Here is a 24757-nt window from a genome sequence, read left to right as displayed (position 1 = left end):
GGAGGAGACCGAATGCCAATTACAGAGCAAGAACATTAGTGAAGTTTTTAGAATTGTGCCTATAAACCACTTTAATCCTCCAAAGAACACAAAACCACATTTAAGTTCAGCAGTCGCACTGATACAAGCAAAGCAACTCACAGACTGAAACACAAAGGAATAATCTTCTTTTACAGGGATTTCAAACAACCGTGCTTATCATCTCAAATAATTCTTTGGTAAACGTCTGGTCTTTTTATTAGGATGCAAGCAGAATTAAAATGCACATTAGACATCTAGAACCAAATGCAGATTGGCCCAATTTTATTCCTGAAAAACACAAAAGATTCAATTCTTAGATATTTCTTATTTGACTGAAATCATATGGAATATGGGTTTCATAAATAGTCAACTAAAATGAAAAAGGGAGAAAACAACAGAATCCAGATATTCCAAATATACATGCACAATTGGGAAAGATAAGCTTGGATGAAACTCTACTGTATGTTCTCTACTTACTCAACCTGCAACTCCACTGTATACACTCTGCTTATTCAACCTTAGTCTTAGTCTACCATTTTTTAAACACCTGTAATTTCACAATGGCTGGTTTGAATATATGCACTATTTTTCATATAAGAAAGCTCTACCAGAAGCTCCACAAATCTATATTTTAAAGAAACAAAAACTACCATCTGCTCTGAGTTAACAGCAATGACTAATATTTTCTACCAAGGCATGCCATTTCAGATCTGTCCAATGTGAATGCTAATTAAAATTAATTATGTCTCTCAAGATTTTTTTCTTAATATCCAGAAAAGCCAAAGAGGCAATCTCTGAGACAATGTCATGAAATAATAGCACTTAAGGATTTTACTATGTAACTCATGTAAGCGGTCTCCCAGAAGTTGAAGGATCTTTTAAAGTTCGCACACACAAATACATACACAAACCCACACAATTTTAAGGTGCAAATGAACAGAAGATATGCTGATCAGTATATAGCCAAGCTTGGACAATGAAGCGTCTAGAGTTCTATATGTAATCCAGAACAGAAATGCAGCCAAAACTAACACCACATAGGCCAAAATCTGCAGTAGTAACAGTAACTGGCACTAAAATATTCCATAATTGCCTGGAGAAGGTTTGATCGTTTTCGTGGTGAGGGATGGAAGCCTGTTTTGGAACCTGCCTTGGGGCCACACAGACGCAAAAGCTGCTCACAGCTGTCAGTCCCTCATCACGCATGGAGGGAGCACGTCTCCTGCTCCAGTTCTGTGCTTCTCTGGATGGAGCAGTGGGACCCAGACCTTGCTGAGTCACAGTGAGCAAGCAAGGTGAAGCTGTCCTGCAGGCTGAGTCAAGTTTACCAGCCACGACACAGACCATGCTTACAACACCCGTGTCTCTGGTAGGTGTCACTAACGTTTCAGATCCCACACAATCCCTTCGGGAATTTTCTTCAAGTACAGTGTAACAATCGTATTTAAGGTATGGGTTTGGCACTGCTGTTTCCTTTCCTGAGAACCCCTTTTTGCTCTGTAATAATACCAGTTTTAAACCTTAATACCTGTACCATCTATCCACCATACTATGTTTTATTAATGAAAGAATTCTTGTCAGTAATGACAAAATTGAAATAGTCCAGAAAAAAGCCCAACCTTTTTTCTTTTTCTCTCTTTTTTTTTTTTTTTTTTTTTTTTTTAAATGGAATGGACTGGGGGCATAAAGGCTAGTTATTCCTTAGGTTTGCATATTTTTCCTATTCTTAAATATTGTACTCACCAGCATCTTAGAGGTTAGTTTACAAACGTTATCATCTTTTTTCTGGATTAAATTTGTGGGTTTTTTTAATTAAATAGATTCCATTCTTCCCTTTCTAACAGAGAGGGCTCTGAATAGCTTATAGTCCAGCTCTTCCTGGGGCTTAGCTTTCTGACTAATTCAAAAACAGTAAGTAAACATACATCTCATCTTAGGCTTTCTCCTTTAGCCTGGCTTCCATCCAACACCTCCTCTGACCCGGTCTCCTTTCACTAGTTCCCTTTAGTTTGGCTCTTGCCCAATTTCCCTTATATATATGGATAGCAGTTAACCAGTTGCTGTCCATAAGAGGAAATTCAGTACTTAAAAGTTCTAGTGCATTTGGAGTCCCAGAGAAGACTTGTGCTCCATCCCCTTCTACAGCAACACTCAGCCAACAACACACATCCAAAATAAATACTGTCATACCTTTCACTTAGTAGACACAGCGTACTTTCCTGGGTCCTATAGACAACACAGTTTCTTGTGCAATATGATTCCTGACAGTCAGAGTGTACTCAGGAGCCAGTAGCTAAAATTTATCATCTGGCAGTTCTATTTCCAGTCCTATTGTGTGCCCACAAAACTTCCTTTTGATCGCTCTCCTCTTGACATTCATCTGCTTCTCAGATTAAGGATCTGTTTCTACAATGAGGCTGCCCCAGACAGTCATCTCTCATGCAGGGATGGTAGGTTCTGTCACACTGTTTCATCATTATTGAGGAGCATTTAGCTCTCAGGAACCTATTCCTGCAAAGGCAAACAGGAACAGTTCTGTGCTTTGAATTTGCTCCTCACATCCCCCTATCTTACAGAACCATAGAGGCGAGGAAAGCAACACCCTTACTCGGTTTCATCTGGATCCTGGCTGGGCAGGACAGTAAAAGACAGGGAGACTTGGTGGGATCTCCCTCTGCAAGGAAGGGAGAATTTCACACACTGCTTCTGCTTCTTTGGCTCCAAGGAAAGGAATGAGTCTGAAGAGGAACAGAGCTTCCTGCATAAGGCTACTGATAAGGGACTCTCCACCAGGTAACTCTTCCTCATTGTATGGTCGCTACTCCCAGTATTGGTAGGAAAAGCCTGCAAATTCACTGCCTCAACAAACACTTCAGCCTACTACCATTTTATAACCCCAAAAATCTTTACCTAGTAGAATCTCTTCTCCCACAAAAGAGAATTCATCTCTCCAGAGCTGGAGAAGAGGTGGAAAGGAAGCATCTCCTCTGCTCGTAGCAAAAGAAGAGCAGTTTTATTCATCATTCCTCCTTTACTTAAAAGGGAAGTAGTATTTAGATGGACTTGTAATACAGTAATACAATTTATTGACCAATAAATCAGGACAAAAGTGCAACTACTCTACTGCAAAGGAGAAGGATTACATTAGAACGACACAGAACCTTGTAAAATAGTGTCAGGTGGATCCTGTAGTCAACTGAGCAAGATCATGAGAAATAATGACTGCTTGCCTGTCTTAATTAGGGAGAGATAGGACTGTTGCATAGATCCTAAAGGGAGGCACACTTAAGACTACAGTTCTTGTTCCAGACTACAGTACTTAGGCTAAAAGAAAAAGCACCAATCAGCAAATAATTTTTACAGGAAATACGTGGGGAATAGGCAAAGTGTTTGGAATGAAATCCTAGAAGGAAAGTAAACTTTCCGGGATGGGCAGGATTTGTTTTGTTTGTTCTTGAATTCTGCACAAGAGTCTTATACATTCATCAGTGAGGACATCACAGGTTAATCTACTGTATGTAAGCACAGGTGCTGACAAAATCCTCTCTCCTCCGTTCTTAGCTGTGTGTAACATTAGTTTTTCTCCTACAGTACTATTATTTTAAAATACTTTTAATATATTTGATCTCTTTTCCAGTTTAAAAGACTTGCCAGCAGTTTACTGTGGAGAAGAAAAGGATGGTTAACACAAAATAGCACTCGCTTTCTTGACAGCTTTAGGTTTAGACATACTGCTTGACCCTACAGTTCAATTTCAGTTGCTTAAAGGCAGACTCATGTAGACAGATGTGGCCAAAAATGATCCAGGAGTCAATGGGCACTCACTCTAATATAGTTTGTTTTAACATCTAGTACTGCTAAGGTAAGTAAACTAGAGGATTCCATCTCCAAAAGTCTTCCATGGTGTCTATAAATTAAGTAGGTGGGCCCACTCAAAAGCTATAAATAAATTACTTAGTTTGCTGAAAAACAAAACTCACTGCCTCATTCTTTAAGCAGTACTATATCTGCTTCACACCACGAGTTTTTCTACATGCCCCCCCCCCCCCCCCCCCGGCCCTTTTTTAAAAATTTGAATTAGAAAGTAACAGGAAAAGAACTTAATTACTTCACAACGCAGCCTTTTCATAAACATACAATTATGTTCATTTCATGAGAATTTATCTGCACTGTGAAATCAATTGTCACGGTCTCCATTTACTATACATTACCAAGTCACATTTGATTCCTGTCAGAGAACTGTTGACTTCTGCAGTAAATCAAAATGACAGATACTGTTAGTTTCCTTCTGCATCTATCCCCAAGTCTTAGCTAACTTAAGATGGTTTTTCCTTCTATGTAGTGAAATGAGCATTTTCCTGGTAACTATATTTCAGAACTGGAAAGGTTTTCATAAATGGAAAAAATGCAGTGTATAATCCAGGAAACTATTGAAATGTACAGTATCAGAAACATATGGCTGGAGCAAATACCTATGCAGTGAGGGGCTGGGAATGAAAAAGAGAACAAACTTCTTAAAATTCGTCTCTTAAAGGGATTTTGCTTGAAAATTAAAATACTTTAATTGAACATTAAGAACGTTTGCATAGTCAATGAAAAAAAATGCTGCGGATTATGGAAAAAAAAAAAAAGAGAGACACAGAACCATCTCCATGCTATCATGGAAGCTGGAACAGATGATTTTGCCTTTGTTCTTTAATGATCTACATCTTAAATAGCAAAATGGTTCCATAACCAGAACCCTCAGTGGGCAAACTCAGAAAGAGAAAGCTGATTTCTTTCTCAATTGCTATGTTTTTTTCAATTAAAAAAATCACCCCCCCTTCCCCCCCCAAAAAAACCCAACCAGAAACTAAGTTAATTTTTACACAAATTTTGAAAAGCAAGCCATATTCACACACCCACACACCCCCATTCAGAAAGTAGAAATCAACGGATTAGCATAAAGTAAAACAACAGTGAGACTCCTTATTTCAACAGATCTTTACTGATTCCCTGTTTTAGTTTCCCTAAGAATCTTGGACAGGGAAAACAGTCCCCCCAGTTCAGGGCCAGATCACTTTATTCAAGCCCCAATATCCCTGCTTCTGCTGACACAATCTATGAATTTAGGAGACAGAGGAAAGTGATACTAAGCTTGTATTGACCACTTTGTGCCAGCAGGTAGATTTTTAGAAACATCAAAAATCAGCTATTTTACAGTAACAGAGGAATTGCTGTTGTAATTAGAATTCAATAAATATTTCTTCAAGAACAACTTCTGCCTCCTTTTAAGCTGGAAGGCTGTCTCTGTAAACAGCCTCTCCCAAGGCAAAGTTATTTTGTCGTCTTATCACTATGCTGTCATGTCTTAACATGCCCATATAGATATAAGGATGTTTTTAGAGCAGCTTGCAGATGCTTGGGGGGTCTACTCACAGCCCAGATGGGCAGGGTTATTACAGACATGGCAAACATTTTAGACATCTGATTTTGAAATCCTTGCTGTCCAGTGTGTATGAAGATCCAGTGAAAATACGAATGTGCAGCTATATAATACCCAAATAAATCCCGAACTTGCCAGTGGAAACGCATGTTTCTCTTGGATTTTCACAGCAGTTCAGTGATTAATATTTAAGATGATGAAAACATTCTAAGCCTTTAGCCAAAACAAAGGAGAAACAATGAGCTAAAATTAACAGATTTCTCACAGAAGGAACTTAATATGTACAGCTGATACCAAGCCACCAGGACAAAGTTATCTTTCTTGACTGATGTACACGCAATGTTGGGACAATTCACACATATCTATAGCAGAATAATCAGAATTACATTAATTTCCAGCATCTGAAGATCATTTATGTTTTTAAAAACATGAAAAGTGTTTCAAAGCTTTTTTCTGTGCTCCAGAAATGCAAGTGGTCATGTATTTGAAATCTTATTCCCAGCAAGTATGTGTGCAACATACTTTCAAAGGGCATCGCCTGGCAGACAATGTCCACATGTAGGCTAGCTGAGATGTCAGCAGATGTAGGCAAAGCCTTCGTGGGGTAGTTCAGAGCGAGACTCACATTGCATCCTCATGTTTCTGGGGCCAGCAGAAACTTGACAGCCCAGAAATCCTGTGCTTTGCTTTTGCTTTGCAGGAGGGAGGAGCATTCCTTGCTTTTGAAAGGACTATTTCTGGCCAGTTCAGGAGCAACAACAGCTGGCTCTGCAGGGTGCCACATCCAGCCCTCACCATCCTGAACAACATCTGAATGTATTGCCAAGCTTTGGGTGTGAAGGGACTTAGCAGAAGAAAAGAGGAAAACAAGGACATCTATCCATGCTACCACTACAATTAATTTTACTTATTTTCCTGAAAAAGAACTTATAGAAATTGCACCTTATCTGCTGAAATGCAATTCCACTGAGACTGCTGCCAATGCAACTCTCCTCTTCAGTAAAAAATAAAAAATAAAAAATTTCAGGTCACTCGTATGTCTTTAAATGTTGTCATGTTGCCTTGACTTATTTGTGCACAGTAATTTGAACTGGCTGTGCATCAGGAATAGGCTTCCATAGAGTACCCACACTACTTAAATCAGAGGATGGAGTCTGAAAGGAAAAGTATGAAGCAAACACTACAAAGCAAAGATTCTATTAATTAGGGAAGCTGAGGAATCTCACTTGTTCTCCATTCAGCAGTATTCAAACCCAAACAAACAACAGAATGACTCCCAAGATTACAGACAAGCAAGATTTTCCACTGAAGAAAGTGAAAAGCAATGACACTTTTGTGATTTACACCAGTTGCATCTGGTCACAAGGTACAGAAGTCATGAATGTTTTGGTAAGCCTAGGTGATTGCCAAACCAAACAAAAATAGGATCAGGAGATGATTATTCAGCCATACAGAAGAACTAGATGAGTAATCATAGAGCTGTTTCACCCCATGAGTGTCTAGGAGGACGCTAACCTTTCATCCCATGGTTATGCAACCACAAGGAAGAAGATAAATGAAGAGTATCAAGATCTTTGTTCACCGAACATAGTGGAAATACCACAACTACACTGCTGGTTATTAAAATGCTCAGCTAGATACAGTTTTATAGAAGTATCTGCAGAATAGCACATTTTCTTACCTCTGCTCTGTGTTAAACAATGCAAAGATATGTTTGCTAGACATGAAGCTCTTTTCAACATCTCGCACTTTCAAATTGTCCAAAGGAAGCATATACTTCTTCTCTTTTTCCTAGGAAAAAACAGATTAAAACAACACTGTGTGAGAAGTCTCAAAGAAGCCTGATCTCAGCAAGCTCTGTTTAGTTGGTAATGCCTTCAATACATTTATTATCATAAGGGAATATCCAAAATTGAAATGTCTGCTTATCTTTCATAGACACACCTGCAACAGAAATGAAACCTCAATTCCAGTTCTGTTTTTCACTGACCCTTTTAAAACGTTTCCTAATGAAAAAATTCCACCTCAAACATATAAACATCCACATTTATTATTCTTCATTCCTCTGAATTAACTTAACTAAAATGAAAGTGCCCAATCAATACAGAACTTTTCTGCCATATCTGTGTAGCAACTGGAGTAACCAACCTGTGACATAAAATTCATCTCTATCTAGAAATAGAGATAAATTAGTTAGGGATAGCATTTGATGATCCCAGGGATAAATTTTCATTCCTCCAGTGGAAAATACAAAAATCATACAAATCAATTAAAATCATATCATCATCGAGGTTTCATATATATACCATATACAAACAAAACCAGACTTCTAATCTAACCTCCTAATCTTGTTTCTCCAGACAGCAGGAATGATCCATGCACTCTCACTGTAGGCAACTCCTTTTGCATTTTCATCACAACTCTCATTTACACCACATTCTCATTTACAACACAATCACTATAATTTCACCTTTTCTGGGTTTCTTGCTTCCTGTCACTCCAAAATAAGGACTAGTAACACTCACAAGCTACTTTATGAAGACAGAACAAAAAAAAGCCCTAAGATTATTAGCTGTTCCTATTGTGTTAAACTTCCTTGAAGTCCTCACACTGATGAACAAACCAGAGCAAACCTCTCCATTTTGCTTTGCAAATACACCTGATGCTAAGTAGAAGTGATCCAAAGACAAGAGGGGCAACACTTGCATCCTCAAACCCCCATTCTGGTTTTGCACATCACAATAAAATTGCTGACAAGGATACTAACGCAGTGCAGAGTTTAACAGCTTTCAAAGGCCATGAAGGTACTGTTAAGGCTGGTGCCATTACCATGGCAGCAATGGAATGGGGACAGGATTTATGCCTTGGAATTTGTGGAGTGGATACCAAATGGGGTTCTCGTGAATTTGGCTATCCAATGACTCTACAGAAGTTCAATAAATCACCAAAGTTGGACAGCTTAGGGCACCTTCACAGTCCCTTATCTGCCAACACGAAGCAAGAGTGACTAGTCTCTGTCTAGTCATCTTCAGAACTAGCTGTAAGGTCCAGTACCCATCGCACTTGCTGGAGAATTGTGAACTGGGACATCACTTAACGGTGGTTGGCTCAAGTAAGAAATATGCATGTGATAATAGTTTATTGTATGCCATGAAACAGGGCAAAAGGGACAAACCAAACCAGGATTCATTTTTCTCAATACATATTTCCCAGAAGAAATAAATACACAAAAGTAACTTCCACTGCACAGAACTGGAAGAAGTCCTAGCTAGACTTAGATGTGTGTACTGTGAGGGCAGATGCAATTCAACTTGGCTAAGCTTCAGCAGATTGCAAAACTAAACCATATGAGAATGTACCTAAGAGTAAAACTATAAAAATACAGTGACGTGTCCAACAATGGCTCACTTTCCTAGACAGCTTCATAACAGGCCTCAGTGGAGAAAAAAACATATTTCAAAGGCCCTTCTGGAAAAGCATGGTTTCTACTGTCTTGTTTTGTTGAATACAAAAGTTATCAAATCCAGTGTGGGAGTATTACATAAAAAGTATCTGATGTATTTTCAAACCTCCTCTAGCTTAGCCATCCTAGAAATTATTACCCACAAAAGATCATACATATGTATATTTTTCACTCTCTCATCTAACAACAATTCTGATGAAGGAGTCTAGTTCTGTGCCAGTGTATAGCTATTTATCACAGTTCATATCTGTATTCTGCTTCCAGGGAATATATACTCTCTGAACCTTTGGGGCTCTCCCTGAAGGGAGAGTATACCGTCATTCATTCAGTAAGTATTACCACTGAGATAAATAAAACTAAGCAAAGTAATTCATAATTTACAAATAAAAAAGTAATAAATAATAGTAAATTAAACTAAATAAGGAACTTATAGATCATATAATGTATAAAAAATAGCAGTACACTGTCCTCTAATATTGATTTTTATTGATATGATCTGTTTTGATATTATAAACCTATGTCCTAAGTAGTTCTCGTAGTATTTAAAAAGGAAAAATGCATTAGCTTTGCTGCCAAGACAAAGCGACACAGACTTGAAAAATATCCTAGCATATACATTCAGGAGAACACATATTAAACTTTGTATTAAAAGCAAATAATTTTTTTTCAGTTGAAATCTGGACTGTGTGGTAATGTAAGATACTTTGTTTTCCATTTCAAACATTTAAGACAGGTTATATATATATTAAAAAAAAATCTCTTGGGCAGAAATATCAATGTTATTTATTCCATCATAACTAGGAAAAAACCTAGGTAAGCTTAATTTTTATTCTTGAAAACTTATCTTTCACTATTACAGAATATGCTTATAATGATATACTATTCAATTACCAGAAATCTGAAAAGCTTCTGATGAACTGTTTGTTCTGACAGACATTATTTACTGACAAACCAAGCAGGCACAGATGAGTAAAAATAGAAACTGATGAAAAAACTATACCAAGAATCTGATTGTCTAAACAAAAATTCCACAAGCAGGAAAGTTTTATAAATGTTTGATGCCAAACTGTGAGAAAGTGTTTCTTCTGTAGCCACCAGGAAAAAGGAAGTGCCTACTGAAGGCTAAGAAGTGGTTGGTATTTATTTACATGGCCTCCTACCCACATGCTGAGACAGAGCAGTTTCCAAGAAAGGGAAATCATAGGGTGCCTATGCTTAAAGCTAACAGAGACAGCATGTCACATATGAGAGATCAGACCTAAATACTGCTTAATTCCAGGAGAAAGGTATTACTGTGACATTAAAGTGTGGCAGCAAAACCCATAGCAACTTGTTTGTTTGTTTCAAACAAAGAGGAAAAAAATATGTATAAACAGAGCATGAGCAAATTCAACAGCAGATGAGCCCAATATCATTTCAGCCTTAGCTCAATTAATATTATGTTATGGCAGGGCAAAAAAAGCTCCAGCCAGGACTATCTGTGCATGTTTCCCATCCTGAGAGGCTGACAGCATAAGAAACAGGGAATGTACGAAGCCTGGGAGGAATGGGGCTAGGCACACTTCTACAAGTGACGACATGCACATAACTGTGGGTCCAGTTTGTCCCCCTCAGCATTTGTTCTTTTTTATTTATAGAATTTTATTTTTATAATGGGGCAGAGAACTTAAGCCTGACATGAGGAGAAAAATCAGCACATGCTGACCTCTTGTAGAGACTTTGCCTCTTTTTCCTATACAGAGTAGAAGAGAAGAAGGAAAAAGTGGGAGATACCATGGCCCATTCCTGTCCCTGTGACATGAAAAAAAATTCCCCATAATGCACCTTAGAAAAACAAACCAACCTGCTAGCCTGGGGAGGCCTTCCCACCCTTGAGACAATGTTTCACCACTCGTGGGCATAAGTAGCACTCACATCCTTAATGGACTAGTTCTGTTCTCTGACAGGCAAGTAAGCTGCCAGGAACTGACAACATGACGTAAATATGCCATATTACAACTGCCCCTTCCTTCTGCAGTGTTTAAAGGTACTAAAAATAAATACTGCTGAAGTCCGAAATGGCACAAGGGATGCAAAAAATACAACAGCAGCTCCCCTCCCCCCAGCGAGGTCTCAGCCAGCACTTCCAAGCAAATGAACTTCATTTCGTTTTCAGCTAGGGGCAGAAATCATTCTTGGCTTTTGGGACTTCGTAGGCTCCATCAGAACAGCAGAAGAAACAACCTCAGACACAATGTCAGCTAACTGGATTATAAGGGGAACAGAATTCCTTTGGTTCAAAGAAAAGAGATTGTTAAATTACTTCAGCTTCTTCCAGTTATCAAAGGTGATTCTCATTTTTATTTGTCACTTCAAAATGGCAGCACGCAGGACAAACTCTACTCCCCATTTCGTATCCTGAGGAACAGAATCAAAATTCATGCAGGACAATTCAAATATATGATGCTCGGTTTCTGAAAGGTAGGTCTGAGCCTGAGCGTTGGCCTAATCGTGCTTTCAGTTACGTCACGGGGAATTGAGCTGGTTTGCTCACCACTTTGTAAAGCTTTTTAGAACACCAGTTTCCAAGTGGGGTGGTCATGACACCAACAAAAACCTGTCTGTGCCGATTTTGGGGACCACAAGTTCAAAGAAATCGAGATCCCAACTGGAAGTGCAGGCCACACTGGAAAAGTTGGAACAAAGGCTGGTTTACAGCAGGATTCATTCTGTGCATCATTTGTACTGAAAGCACAACTCTCGAGTAATTACTGTGCAGTGATAGCAAACGGGTATCCATGAAATGCCTCTGCCATTAGTATTAGGCTTAACAAGTATTAGGCATTAATGAGGCAAAATAGTGAACTACTTTAAAATCACAAACCGCTTTGAATTAAAGCTTGGGAACAGCAGATAAAAAGGCTGGCATTTCTGCCTCTGAACTAGATTTCCAGACCAACACACTGTACTACTCTGTATTTGTTTCCACAGTAGTAACTCAGGCCTAATACTTACCTGACTCACAGGCATCGTGCTAGACCTCATTTCTACAAGCAGCTAGTGATGGCAGGGCATCATTAAGGTATCTTGTAATCAGGGTGCTAAAATGTGGAGGCGGAACACCAAAGCTGAGCAACTATTTGGCAAAGGAGTTAAGTAGCAGAGGCATAAAATAATACCAAAATGAAGATGTTTTACAGTACTGTACTATTTTAGATGGCTGGATCACTACCCTCATTTTACAGACAGCAACAGACACAAGAAGCAGTGGCTTGTGAACCTGCTGAGCCAGAGCAATCTATATTAAAAAAAGAAGAAAAAAAATAGGAAGCATAAGGAAATGCTGATGGTAGGCTGAAACTATGCCTCTTTACACCTATGAGCTGCTCTCACTGCCAGTGCAGAATAGCCTACTCTGTGGCATTTGATTAAAATGCAAACTATTAAGATGCTTCATAGCAACTTCTATAGTATTTAAATCAATATCCAAGAGTTAACCATATACTAACTTTAAATATACCCAAGATAATTTTACAGTGTTTCTATTTCAGTTTATTTTTCTCTCTCAGTTTAGAAAGCCACACTGCATCTTCACAATGGCCTCTGCTTTACCACACTTGGCTTTAAAGCAGACTCTGAAAAATGAAGTGTGAGATGCTTACATATCACTGCAAACTTTTGAAGAAAAACAAAGCAAGTTATTTTATTACAGACAACTTAGCTATGTGGGATTCAGGCCTGAACATGCTCCTCGGTACAGCTGTAGAAACATAATTCTAAACTGTCTACAAAATGAAGAAGGAGCTGCTTTAACAGAAAAACAATGCATACATTCTAACATTTTTACGAAAAGCATAGCAAAAGAATACTTAGTAAGTTGCAGATGAGAAGACCATGTTTTTTCCACCTATGCACCTCTCTCCAGTCTTCTACAATCAACTCCTACGTGCATTTAGCTGTTGATAATAAAGCATTGACGCCAAGCACTTTTCCAAGAGTTTCTTTTCTTTGACTACTGAAACCAGATTCAAACCACCATAGATTCTAATTCTTCAATAAAGCCTGCCACATGGGCATCAAGAAGCACTCTCACATATACAAATGATTCCCTATGTGCTCAAGTGAAAGTTTTCAGACAAAAACTTTAGGCAAAAAATGAAAAATTATTGTCTCACTCCCTGAGACTCCTCCACAGGCAGGTGGATTATACATCCATGATGCACTACTATTCCCCTTCCTGCTCTACTCTCACCGTGTGCCAGAACTCTGTAGCTGTGCTACACCACAATGGATATACATTACCTAGAGAGCAGTTTTATTACATGTATCTGTATTGACAAGAATAATCCAGTATGACCTATTAGAGAGCTGTCACACATAGGCATACATATAATTAAATATTATCAAAGACACAGAAGAACTATTATGCAATGCATAAGAGAAACAATTCTAGGAAAATGCTAAAGAATAAAATGAGAGCTCCAAGTTGAAAATCTCGACACAAAAATGTGGCAACAACTTAGGGTGATAAACCAGACTGTTAGAAGAATGGAGCACACGGCACAGAGCACAATACCAAATCTTGTATTCCCTCAGTGTTACAAGACTTTATCCTCTGCCATGGTAGAGATAATGAGTTCCTTATATAAATCAAAGCTGAAAATACCAAACCTGAAACTGCAGCTGAAAAAGAGAGATCTGATGATAGAATCAAGCTATTTCAGGTTTCAGTTATTATCTTTCTATATTTTGCATTTATAATATCATTTCTAGGCAATTATGTGTACTCGTGGCACTTGCAATTTTTTCCCAATCTCTTGGTAGCTCTTCCCACAACATATTACTAAAAAATTCAACAGACATGTCTCATCTCTGGTGTTTCTTCTGAATTCAACTACGCAATTAAACCCGATGCTAATGTTAAATCAGTCCTTAGTCTGGTCTTGTCATTCATTTTACAGTGTGTTATTCATTTCCCACAGTGTTTTTCTCTCATAAGAAATGGTATTAGATTTGTTTCTGCACTTTGCTTCTGCCCAAACTTCTTCAATAATAGAACCACAAGACTTCACAACTCTGTATTTGAAATACTTCATCCTTTCAAGAAATGGTCACTGGTGTCTTTCTTGAAAGTTTACTATCCTGCTACATTTCAAGACTTCACAGGACACTGATATAGGGTGTCTCTATATCACTATTTTGCAGCACAGCTGTCCAACTTTAACTGAGGGTTTACAGAGAGGTGAAGCTGCAGCTTGCATTCATGCAGCACACACCAGAGCAGAACCTTACAATCCACCTGCTCAAAGCTGGGCAGCCCTGAATACTTCCTTCTTGCCTGGAGAAGGGGACAGGCACAGCACACAACAATGAACAACCAGAATTCTTGGGAAGTGCTGTGTTGAGCAACCAATCTGGCCCTTAAGTGGGAGCTAACAAACCTGCTGTACCAAGCTAAGTCCATGGAGTTGCTGCCTGCAGAGCAGTCCCCACTTTATGGTACCCAGATAAATGGCTTTCCCATCGTTCATCTCTCACTTCCCTCAATAATGAGGAGTTGGTGGCTAAGCAGGCATTCCATTGTATTAGTACAAAGCCTGAATGGCTGGATAAAAAAAAAAAAATAATTAAAAAATCCAGTTATTTCACTGGTTCTTCCTCTGCCTTTACATAATCAGTGTTTCAAACAGAAATGTAATAGTTTCTGGAATATACAACAAATTCAACATGATTTAAGATTGCCTCTCTTCAAGAGAGGTGTTTATTATCACAAGTGGAAGGGCTGGTCTTTCACTGGTCTGTGCTGTGGGGATGTGCTGTCAGTAAAAGGATCAGTCTGAGAAAGGGCCTGATGAAGAGGAAATCTCTGTTTAGCTCCTATTAGTTAGAATCTTGAAAGGTCATTTTGAATTTGAGAAATCTTGTCTGGGAAAGAAGCCAGCCATTCCTCTGAACTGAAGTGGTGCTGGCATTTAAAACTGAGAGAAAGCCCCGACTGATGAACCAGTTGACAGTCTGGAAAAATTCTGCTGGATGTGTCTAGTGGCTGCTCCAAAGGTAGAGGGGAAAAAAAGTATCCTTTGACCTTTTTATCCCTTGCAATGAAGCCTGCTTATGACAGCTTGCTTTTTTAATACCGGTGCTCAAGTTTTTATTTTTTCACTCTTCACCTACTGCAGATCATCCAACAATGACAGCGGTTTGTGGGAGCGATAGTGCAGGATGAAGGGCTTTGGTGCAGCATGTCGGTGGTGGCAGAGGGCATGGAGTGACAATGACATACCAGTTCCTGGGAGATCTGGCTTTTCAGTTGGGTACAGCTTTCCATTCATCAGTTTACAATTTTGCTTATTACATATATAAGTGTGTGTATAAAAATACTTTTATATATATGTACACACACATGTTTTGGTGGTGGTATTTTTTTTATTTAAAGGAAAAACAATTCCTGAAACCTATTCTCTTTGAATATAAGTGCAGCTCAGATTTCAGTCTCAAGAAGGTGATGGTCTGGGTGGATGAACCTCTCCAGTTCTAATGACCTCTTGCATTAGGAATACTAAGTTAAGATTGAAAAAACCCAACAAGTTTAACTGTATTTTCAGCTTCCTAGACTCCCTTAACACGCACATAAAAAGAGAGCCTCTCATTTATAAGCCTCCTGAAATTCCTTGGTAGGCACATGAAGAAGACACACCTTTGCTATAGTACCCTTGTTTTCTGCTGGAAAGGCATTTCTTAAAACTATTCTAGCTTTTGGATGCATTTCAGTTTCTATAAAATGAATCCTAGAAAAGCTCAGACTCAGAAGCCACCAGCTACTTTTCATTAGGTACCAACTGAAGTATCTGGAGAGACACTAGATCCTTTGTCTGTGCGCATGCATGGATTTGGAAAAAAAAATTATTTGCTTCTTACCAAAATCAAAATGACAAATACGCAATTACATAATTATGTAAAAAACATTAAGCAGGATTTTCCTCAGGCGACACATCTGTCTCTGCAAGACTCCTGAAGATGCAACAAAATACACACACACAAATTAGTCCATGGCATTTATGCTGCCCTACTTGCTTGTTATCATTAAAACCTTTCAGACAGTAATCAATTTCACTGTGGTGGAGATTACTGCAAAATGCATTAAGAAGTTCACGCCTGTGGCAATGGTCACTGAAAATATTTTGGACAGCATCCCAGAAGTATAAGACTTTTTCCAGGCATCCGAGAGAAACTCTGCTATGACAGAGCTTCTGGTGTCAAGGCTTCTCCCCCATCACCCCTCCTTTTTTGGTTTTGTTTTTTTTTTTTTTAATAGCAGCATTTTTTGAAAGGTACATTTCAGCTTTTCTTCTTTCCTTTTTAAATTTTTTTTTTAAGCAAGCCAAGATACTTGGTTCATGGAAAACATTAACTTCTGAGACAACTGTCTGAAGTTATCTCCTTCCTTGCTCTATACAATATGTATAAATATACTCTGGGTTCTTAATTTCATCAAAGAAAAACTGTTGAATTATAACAAAAGAGTGAGAAAACCATCCACTTTATCATAACAACAAGTCCATTTTTTTTTTTGTAAAATAAGTAGCCCTGGAGATGTTCCTGTATTAAATAAACAAAGAAAACTGAATAAACCATAATCATCAAGCACTATTTCTGCTTTATATCGAGAACATTACCTTAAAATGCTAAGTGACATATGCCATCAAACTTTCAAGGCAGTGGGTTTTGCAATATGTCTCAGAGTTCGACAAAAGATATCCTAAAATGATTATGGTGATGTGCAGGAAAACTTGTAACCCTCTGCCCTTGGAAATGAATAGCTATTAGAGTGAAGCCTTTATCAGGCAGACTGTTTCCGCAAAACTGTCCCCAGACTGAAACACTCCTGAAGCTCACAGCCAAAGTTGTTCCTCAAACTGACTTTAAGTTGTCTCTAGGCTGTAACCCTCTAAAGAGAGAAGTAGTTTCTCAATGTACATCACCTGCCCCAGCGGGTACTTGAACACCAGTGGGGATTGCAGACTTTATCATAGCAAATCCTGAAACAAAACTGAACTCAGAAAAAGGAACCTGACAAACATGGGCATGGGAATGTGGGAAAAAAGGTTAGTAAAATATCCAAGATATCATGAAACTATAAGCCTTAAGAACCATCAAGAGCTAGAGGACAGCAGCAAGAGATGCAACATCAAAGCATTTTTAAAGCTACTGTCATTAAAAAACAAGTGACTGCAAGGTGCTAGGCAGTGTTAGTCTACTACTGCCTCCTACCACTAGGAGTACATGTGGAGGGAAGCATGTGTAAGAGAGCTGCCAAACATTGTAGTTTTCAATCTGCAGATGCTGCATATTAAATGAAAACATCCAAGTGTTGCTCACCCACAAGCAGCTCTTTCTTGATAACAGTATGTTGTTTTCTCACATGCGAATGCATGTACCACGGACACTCAACACATTGCTAGTTATTTCGATTGTGCTGCTCAGCGGTTCACTTGCAGCAGTATACAGAAAACAGAGGTCCTGTTCCAGTATCACCCTAAGGGAAAAGTACATCAAGCTTACAGCATACTTTAACAGCCCGTAACTGAAACAGAGGGACAAATTCGACTGCCTTGGCCACACGCTCCCTCTAAATACTATGGCAGATGGTGAACTCGGACAGATGTCAGCAGGAGGTACCACAGTTTGGGGAAGCTTAAAGCAGCACCTCTGGAAGGGAAGGACATCCTCAAACAGAAATAACCACGACTGTTCAAGTGTCATCACTGCCCTTATGTATGATGGCAGAACTTGATTAATTTATTGACAGATCACCTTTGTCAGTTCCATACAAGCTCACCTTTGTGTCCTAGCTGAATCAGAGCAACAGGATAATAACCATACACCAAAGTCTTAGAGACTGTCAAATACCTGGCATCAAAGGCAGTTCTCCTGCAGGCCCGGAGCAGACAGTGCTTATGTCCAGTAACTGATTATCCAAAGCTATGTTTTGGAGCCAGCTAGAACCAAGCACATAGCTAAGAAACAGGCTAGTGAAACACTCTACAAGCATAAACTTACAGCAAATCCTCAGTCATGTGGTATTAGTTTCACTACATCGGAGGCAACAGCTAGAGGCTTCTGCTAAGAGACAGATTGTGCACTGCCGCAACCAAGACCTACGAACAAAGCAGGACTGCCACTGTGCAATGCGAGAGGCACTGGAGGGAAGTGGAGTGCTGAAGTCAGGAGACAACATATGCGATGCTTCTGGCAGCCAGATTGATTTCCACTAAAGCAGCCACAAATGCTCTGTCAACCAGAGACTCCATCATCATTGTTGTGAGCAACGAGCATAAAAACTGGGCAATGAGAGTATCTCTCAAGTGTATCAGCACCTGGGAGAAGGTGGCATTTCCAGGTGGCATTTCTGCATGGTGGATGAGGTCTTCAGTACTGTCAGATTAAGAATCTTGCAGTTATATTCTTTTGCTATTGCAAAATAGCATCCTTAGTAATAATTAAAAAATATTTTTAATTGTTTTTTTATTTTTCTCTGTATCTCTTCCAATCCAAACTAACACCAAACCTTGTCTTTTCTTGCTATAACATTTTAAAATATGCCATTTCTCCTCTGTATAAAATAACATCATCTTTAAAGAATTCCAGTTCTCCCCTGCCTGAATTCCTGCAATCAAGTATTATTCTGATTCATACCTAACACCCTCTTTCATTTCATGCTGTTTGCTTAGGGAGGAAAATACAAATTGACTATACCATTGTGTAGACTAGAAGTTGTGTTAAGATGACAAACACCTGCATTCACTTAATCGTCTCTGTTAAGACACCATCTGTTGGACTCCCCAAGAACACAAAAGGGAAGGAACTCATTCCTAAGAAAAAAACCTCTAACCAATGATCAAAATAGCTGTAAGAACTATCTTAATCATGGTCTAAAAATCTGCAACGTGCAGCTTGGATAGCTACTATTGGTGAAGTGATATTATGAAAATAAGATTTTAAAGAGCCAATAAACAAGATGTAAATTTTTGCTCCAGCAGAACTGTCTATACGTGCTTAACCTCAGCTGTTTCAAAGAACCTATGAAACATATAATGTCTTAGAAAGTCTCTAGGAGTTTCAGAACTATAAACAAACAATGACAATGCAAGAGGTAGTGACATTATTGCAAACACAGAAAAGACAACAAAAAACACATATTGAAATCTGGAAGTTGAAACACACCTGCAAAAACATTGAATTTTTATAGCATGACGAGAAAGATAACACCTCTGCTTCTCTAGAAGAAAATTAAATATTTATTAGGAAACATAGCACCTCCTTAAGAATAGAGGTCTTCATCAATATTGACTCATAATATTGTAATCTATCAATACATTGGCCCTAAACTTGCAGGACACTATTATATTTGTAAAGAATCACTCCAAAGTACATACACTAATTCCACATAACATTGACATACAGCACTGAATTCCCAGACAGTCAGTCAAAGTTCTGGGCAGGAAACCAAATTCCATGATTATTTTTTTTTCTTTAAACACTATGTCAAACCACTCCTATTACTCGTTACTTGTGCTTTGAAAGATATACTCCATTACTCCTTAATGTCGTTACCTTTCACAGATACTGCAACCAACAAGGAACTGCTGCTGGAAGATATGTATTAGAACTGTTTTCTAACACTGACATATTGAGATTGTTTCAACATGAAAGAGGCATGGTGACAACAAAATCCAAGTAAAAGAAGACAACTAACTTACAAATATAGGTGCAAACTCGAATTTCAGTAAGGAATCTATAATAGGGAAACAAGCTGTCAAATACTAAAACTCCCAAATTTATCATTTTCCACTTATAAATTTATTTTAGGATCAATTCCGAAAACTGAATTCATACAACTAAGCCTTACTGGTGTAAACCATCTCATTGGTAGTCAATGAGCTAATTTCACACACAGTGATTCCTAACATCAACAGCGATAATCTTTTAATGTGTTCTAAAGTAATAAAGAACATTTTAGACAAACACTTTTTCCACTCATTTTGTTTTCAAGACACTCAAAGATAAAAAGCTGGGAGGACAGCTTATTGCAAAGTTGCGCATGCAAAAAATTTTTTAAAATGCAATACAAAACAAAGAAAACATTTCAGCTAGTTCCCCCTCTAACCTCCAAAAGCCACAAAAATATTGAAATAAAATGTTCATTAAAAATACTACAAGTCTGCCTAAGAGCTTTTTAAACATCGTATTCGGCAATTTGATTTTCTGTAATCCATTTTTAACATTTACATTACCCAAACTGAATGTATATTTTAATTATTTTCTCAATTCATTCATTTTGCTGAAATAACATTCTATTCCCCTTTGAGAATATTCCCAATGTTATAAAAACTAGATTGTCTAAGAGTTTAGATTTATTTTAAATGTCTAATAATATATTACACTGAAACAGTTCGAAATAATTTTCAGGCTTTTATAGTAGGAAATAAGGGTTTTATACTAATACATTACCAAACTATATAATTACTAGTAAGTCCCAGAATAAAGTACATGGTGATAGATGAGGCTAAATGCATGTATATATGAACAAAAGACATTATAGAACTATTGCCATTGCTAAAAAAAAACCTGTCACCCCCACACCCCCATCCCCCACCCCAAAACCCCTGCCAAAACCAAGTGTTCTAAACCTGGAAAATTTACACTTAAAGGAAATTCACATTCCCTAACGGAAACGGAATACCTCAAATACGTTTCAATCTGCCCTGAAATTGCACTTTAGAAATTGGGAGGGGGAGAACCTAATTCGGACAGGGGGAAAACACTTAGTCTAAGAACACACAACTAAGATTTTAAAATCAAATTAATTTGGCAACTGCACAGAGCCTTTATAGGTGAACCCTTATTCCCCTTGCTTTTCTTGCATTCACTTCTATTTCCCCCTTCACCTCTCACGTCTCCTGCTGAGTATATTTGGTGCGAGAAGTGTTTTCAAAGACAGGAACTATTGAAATGCAAAGACGACTTTGACCACAGATTGTATGTGGACAAACACCACTACTTCCAGGGCCTTTTTGCAGAGAAGGTCACTGTTTGTGAAGAGACTGAAAGCATATGTTGCAGTCTTACAAAATAGACACTACCTCCTTCTTCAAGGTAAGTGAAGATGGGAATGCAGTGGCCTCAGATATTTTCAGCAGGCATAAACAAAATCCCAGAGCCTTTCAGAACACTAGGACACAAGATCATCTCAAAGAGAACATCATCATGGAATTTTTCTTATGCTCACTGAAAAGGAGAAAAATATTATACATAATAACAGGCGTATGCCCCTTAATCTAAAATAATTATACTCTAATTAGCATTGAAATCTAAATTCTCTGAGCTTAAACAACACAGCCCAAAAGATCTTCATTATTTCATTATTAGGATCACTTAGCACAAAAACTGACGGATGTCAGGTGCTGAGTTTCCTAAGAACACATTTCTAATTAATTTGAATTAGGCTGTAAGTTCTCAACTTACTCCACAGTCTAAGAAAATCCTCACTGCCCTCACACACACACATCCACACAGAAACAGCGCTGCTTAAAAAGAAAAAAAAGCTGTGAATTACAGAATCACAACACTTGTTCCCTATTTAGCCATACCCTAAAGGGGAGGTGGGGGTGTGTGGGAGAATAATGTAGTGAGGAGGACTTTAAAGCCCTTCAGAGTATCTCAAAGATGAAAATGAGAATGTAGAAAGACCTACTGATGGGTATAACACACGGTGACCTGGACAAGGGGCTGCAGAGGTGGGAGTAAGGTTAGGAAAGGGTTATGGTAGCAGCTGCTGCACAGGTATCTAAAATGTCTGTGGACTGACTTACTAATGGCACACAAAACAAACAGGAGAAGCTAGAAATTTTCAATACAGAATCAAAATTATTACTTCATTGATCTAACAGAGCCCTAGGGGAATAATTCACATAATCTGAAAAACTGACATATCTTTATATTCTTCTTTAGAAAGTCTGACAGAAAATAACTGGTAAAGCATCATCCTTCATATCAAAAGCACATGTATTGGTGTGGGGTTGACACCAAACAGGGAGAGATATGTTCTGAACATTCCTGGAGGCAACCAAGGAACAAAGAACATGTGCATCACCAGGACTTTCAGTAATCACTACAGTGATTCACAGTACAGGACTTGATGATCATGAAGTATGTTAACTAAAAGAAAGACACCATGGAAAAGCTGACCTACTGCTTGGTTGAGGGGGAAACCTATTAACAGGCAATGTTGAGAAAGCTCCAGTATTCAATCCTTCTTTCACGTTACTCTTCACTAAAAAGCCTAACAAGCAGTAAAAATTAGTACGGTTAAGTTAAAGAAAATGAAACACTAGTATAACTGCTAAGTTCAATAACTGCCCCCTCACCCAATTCTTTCAGTTCTCTCAAGTGCCTCAGTTTTGAATCAACAGCTTAAAGTCACGAGTAAAAACTCTGCAACTGATGTGTGTAAACCTCTCACCTAAATTACATGGAGTGAACAGAAAAGCATACCTGACTTAAAAAGCACAAGAGTTCCTTGGAACTAAGCCCTACTCTTACTCTGCTATTTACACTGCAGCTAGCATCTTTGCTGTACAAGACGACACGCAATCTTCATTGAAAACACAGCCTAACTCAGAGATTCTCAAATGTTTTTCTATTTTAAGCACATTCTCTTTTCCTCTCTGCTCTACCCCAGTGCAGACAACTTTGCATACTGTAGGCCTGCATCCGCTAGCTCCTTCTCTCCAGAACTGCTTTTTGAAAGTCCCAGCTCCCATGCCATGCTCCTCAGGAAGGTGCTCGCAGTGGTGTGTTAGAGCTTGGGACAGAGGCATGAGACACAGGCTCTAATGACAGAACTAAAGTAAACTAAATTTACTAGGAATGGTGCAACTGCTTATCAGTGCGGGGCTAAAAGGCAACAGCACCCCATGCTTACCCAGCATGAGAACTGCCAGTCTATGGAATAAGCTGCCAGTACAAACCAAACCCAGAGAAGAGGGGCATCTGCTTTCCACCATGCAATGGCAAGTCCAGCTGAGCAGAAGACTCAATCCATAGAGGCACCTTCATCTTCCAGAGAAGAGGTCAACATCTGGTTCTGCTCCAAAAACAAAGGGGTCAAGACTCTGGGAAATAATGCACCACACCTTCCTTTATCCCATCCTGGCTGGGTCTTAGCCTAGCCCAGGAACAGCTACTCATCTTTTCCATTTGGTAGGGTAGGGTGTTGGTCCATCATCTCAACAGCAAATAATTTGCAGACAAGCATCATTTCACGTGTCTTAAAGGAAGGCTATAGGAACATGTGCACTGCACACAGCAAAGAAGGTCATTATGGAAATATCAGAGGACTTAGAATTTAAAGTTTCATGGAACTTGTGCCCATAAAGTGTTGGTTATCCCCAAATTAAGCTTGCTATATAAACTATCCCTGAACTGTTGAGATTTTTTTTTCGTAAGCAGAGAGAAACACAAATATAAATGTCTGAAGTCCTTGTTCCCATTTTGACCTCAGGTGCCTAAAGGCACTTCTTCTGCTCCCACAGTGTGGAATGCCCTCCCACAAAGCACCCATGTGGAATCTTTGGAGGCTATTTTTGAAAAGCATAATAAAAAGACATTTCTTCCTAGAGTTTCTGTTGCTAGCAGCACAGCTTATTGACCACCTCTGTGGATACCGACACTTTACATAGTTTTTCATACAGATGGGATTTCTTATGTGTAGTTATCCATTACAAAAATCTAACTTAAAAATCATGGTTTTCAACAATGAGACAAAGAAGGAAGCAGGCTTCTCTTTATGTAAGGATGTACCCATCTTTACAGTGAAAAAAGAAAATATTATTTCCATGAGGTTTACTGCAAATTTATTACAGCAATTAAACTGTCCAGTGAATCTCTGTCTGTATCAACTTATTTTGAGATTCAAAACCAGATGTAAAAACCATCTTTCCTTTAATTTGAATATTCTAACTTGGGTAGAATACGTAAAAACAGATATTTTGGCAACTGGTTGCTAATGAGCTTTCCTAACTCTCTAAAGCTGTTCTTGCAATGCTTTTCATACAGTATTTACAAGAAAAAGCTAGTGATTAGAAAACGGCTAAAATCCTTGCTCCTCCTGCAGCACAAAACACCAAATCTCTTTTGCACAGAAAAGGTTTTTAAACAGGCTTCATTAAACACAGCTTCCCGAGAATCCACTTTCTTGCTGGCCATTACTTCAGTCTTTTTGTATTTCAGCTGTACAGCAAAGGGTTAGTAAACCCAACTACACTAAAACGCCCATTGCCGTACTCCACCCATGAGAGCTTCTAACATTACCAAAAATGTGCAGTATTTTTAACCCATTGTTGAGCACTGGCATTTAATGCTTAGGCAACATTTATTTTTTGCCTTTATGCATTGCATAAAGAATCTAAGCAGTCTCTAGAAACATCAGTTATTAAACTGAAATCTTAAAGGGAAGATGCATGATATTTTATGGCTAAGAGAGTTTGCAATCAAAGAGACATTAATTTGATGTTTTCATTTAAAACAAACAAAACCAGTACTGTATTGAGTAGCGTAAGGTTCTACCTGTTTCTCCAAGCACCCAACTACCATTCTGTAGCTTTAAAGTTAATCTTCTAGTTTGTGAATATTGTTTTCTCCAACATAAACAGAAGATGAAATCAAGAAAGTGACTAACTTTTGCATTTCCTCTGTGAAAGCTGATAAACAGAAGTTTCTTTAAACAAAGCACATACTTAAGCTATGACCTCCACTGATGCCAAGCATCCTTGAGACTAAGAATTCAGTGTGATTCCAGGAACCCTTTC

General features: G+C 38.5%; 1 protein-coding gene across 3 annotated transcripts in view; it reads right to left on the bottom strand.

The window, feature by feature from the left end:
• The window catches only part of DNM3 (dynamin 3), a 186905-nt gene that overhangs the window by 61404 nt on the left and 100744 nt on the right, over positions 1–24757 (bottom strand). For all 3 annotated transcript variants that reach the window (XM_049809312.1, XM_049809311.1, XM_049809313.1), the window contains one exon: positions 7128–7237. In XM_049809312.1, the coding sequence (XP_049665269.1) occupies positions 7128–7237 (110 nt within the window). The remainder of the gene's footprint in view (positions 1–7127; positions 7238–24757) is intronic.

The sequence above is a fragment of the Accipiter gentilis genome, chromosome 8 (genome assembly GCF_929443795.1).
Source record: "Accipiter gentilis chromosome 8, bAccGen1.1, whole genome shotgun sequence".
NCBI lineage: Eukaryota > Metazoa > Chordata > Aves > Accipitriformes > Accipitridae > Astur > Astur gentilis.
This window is presented reverse-complemented; position numbering and strand designations above follow the sequence as displayed.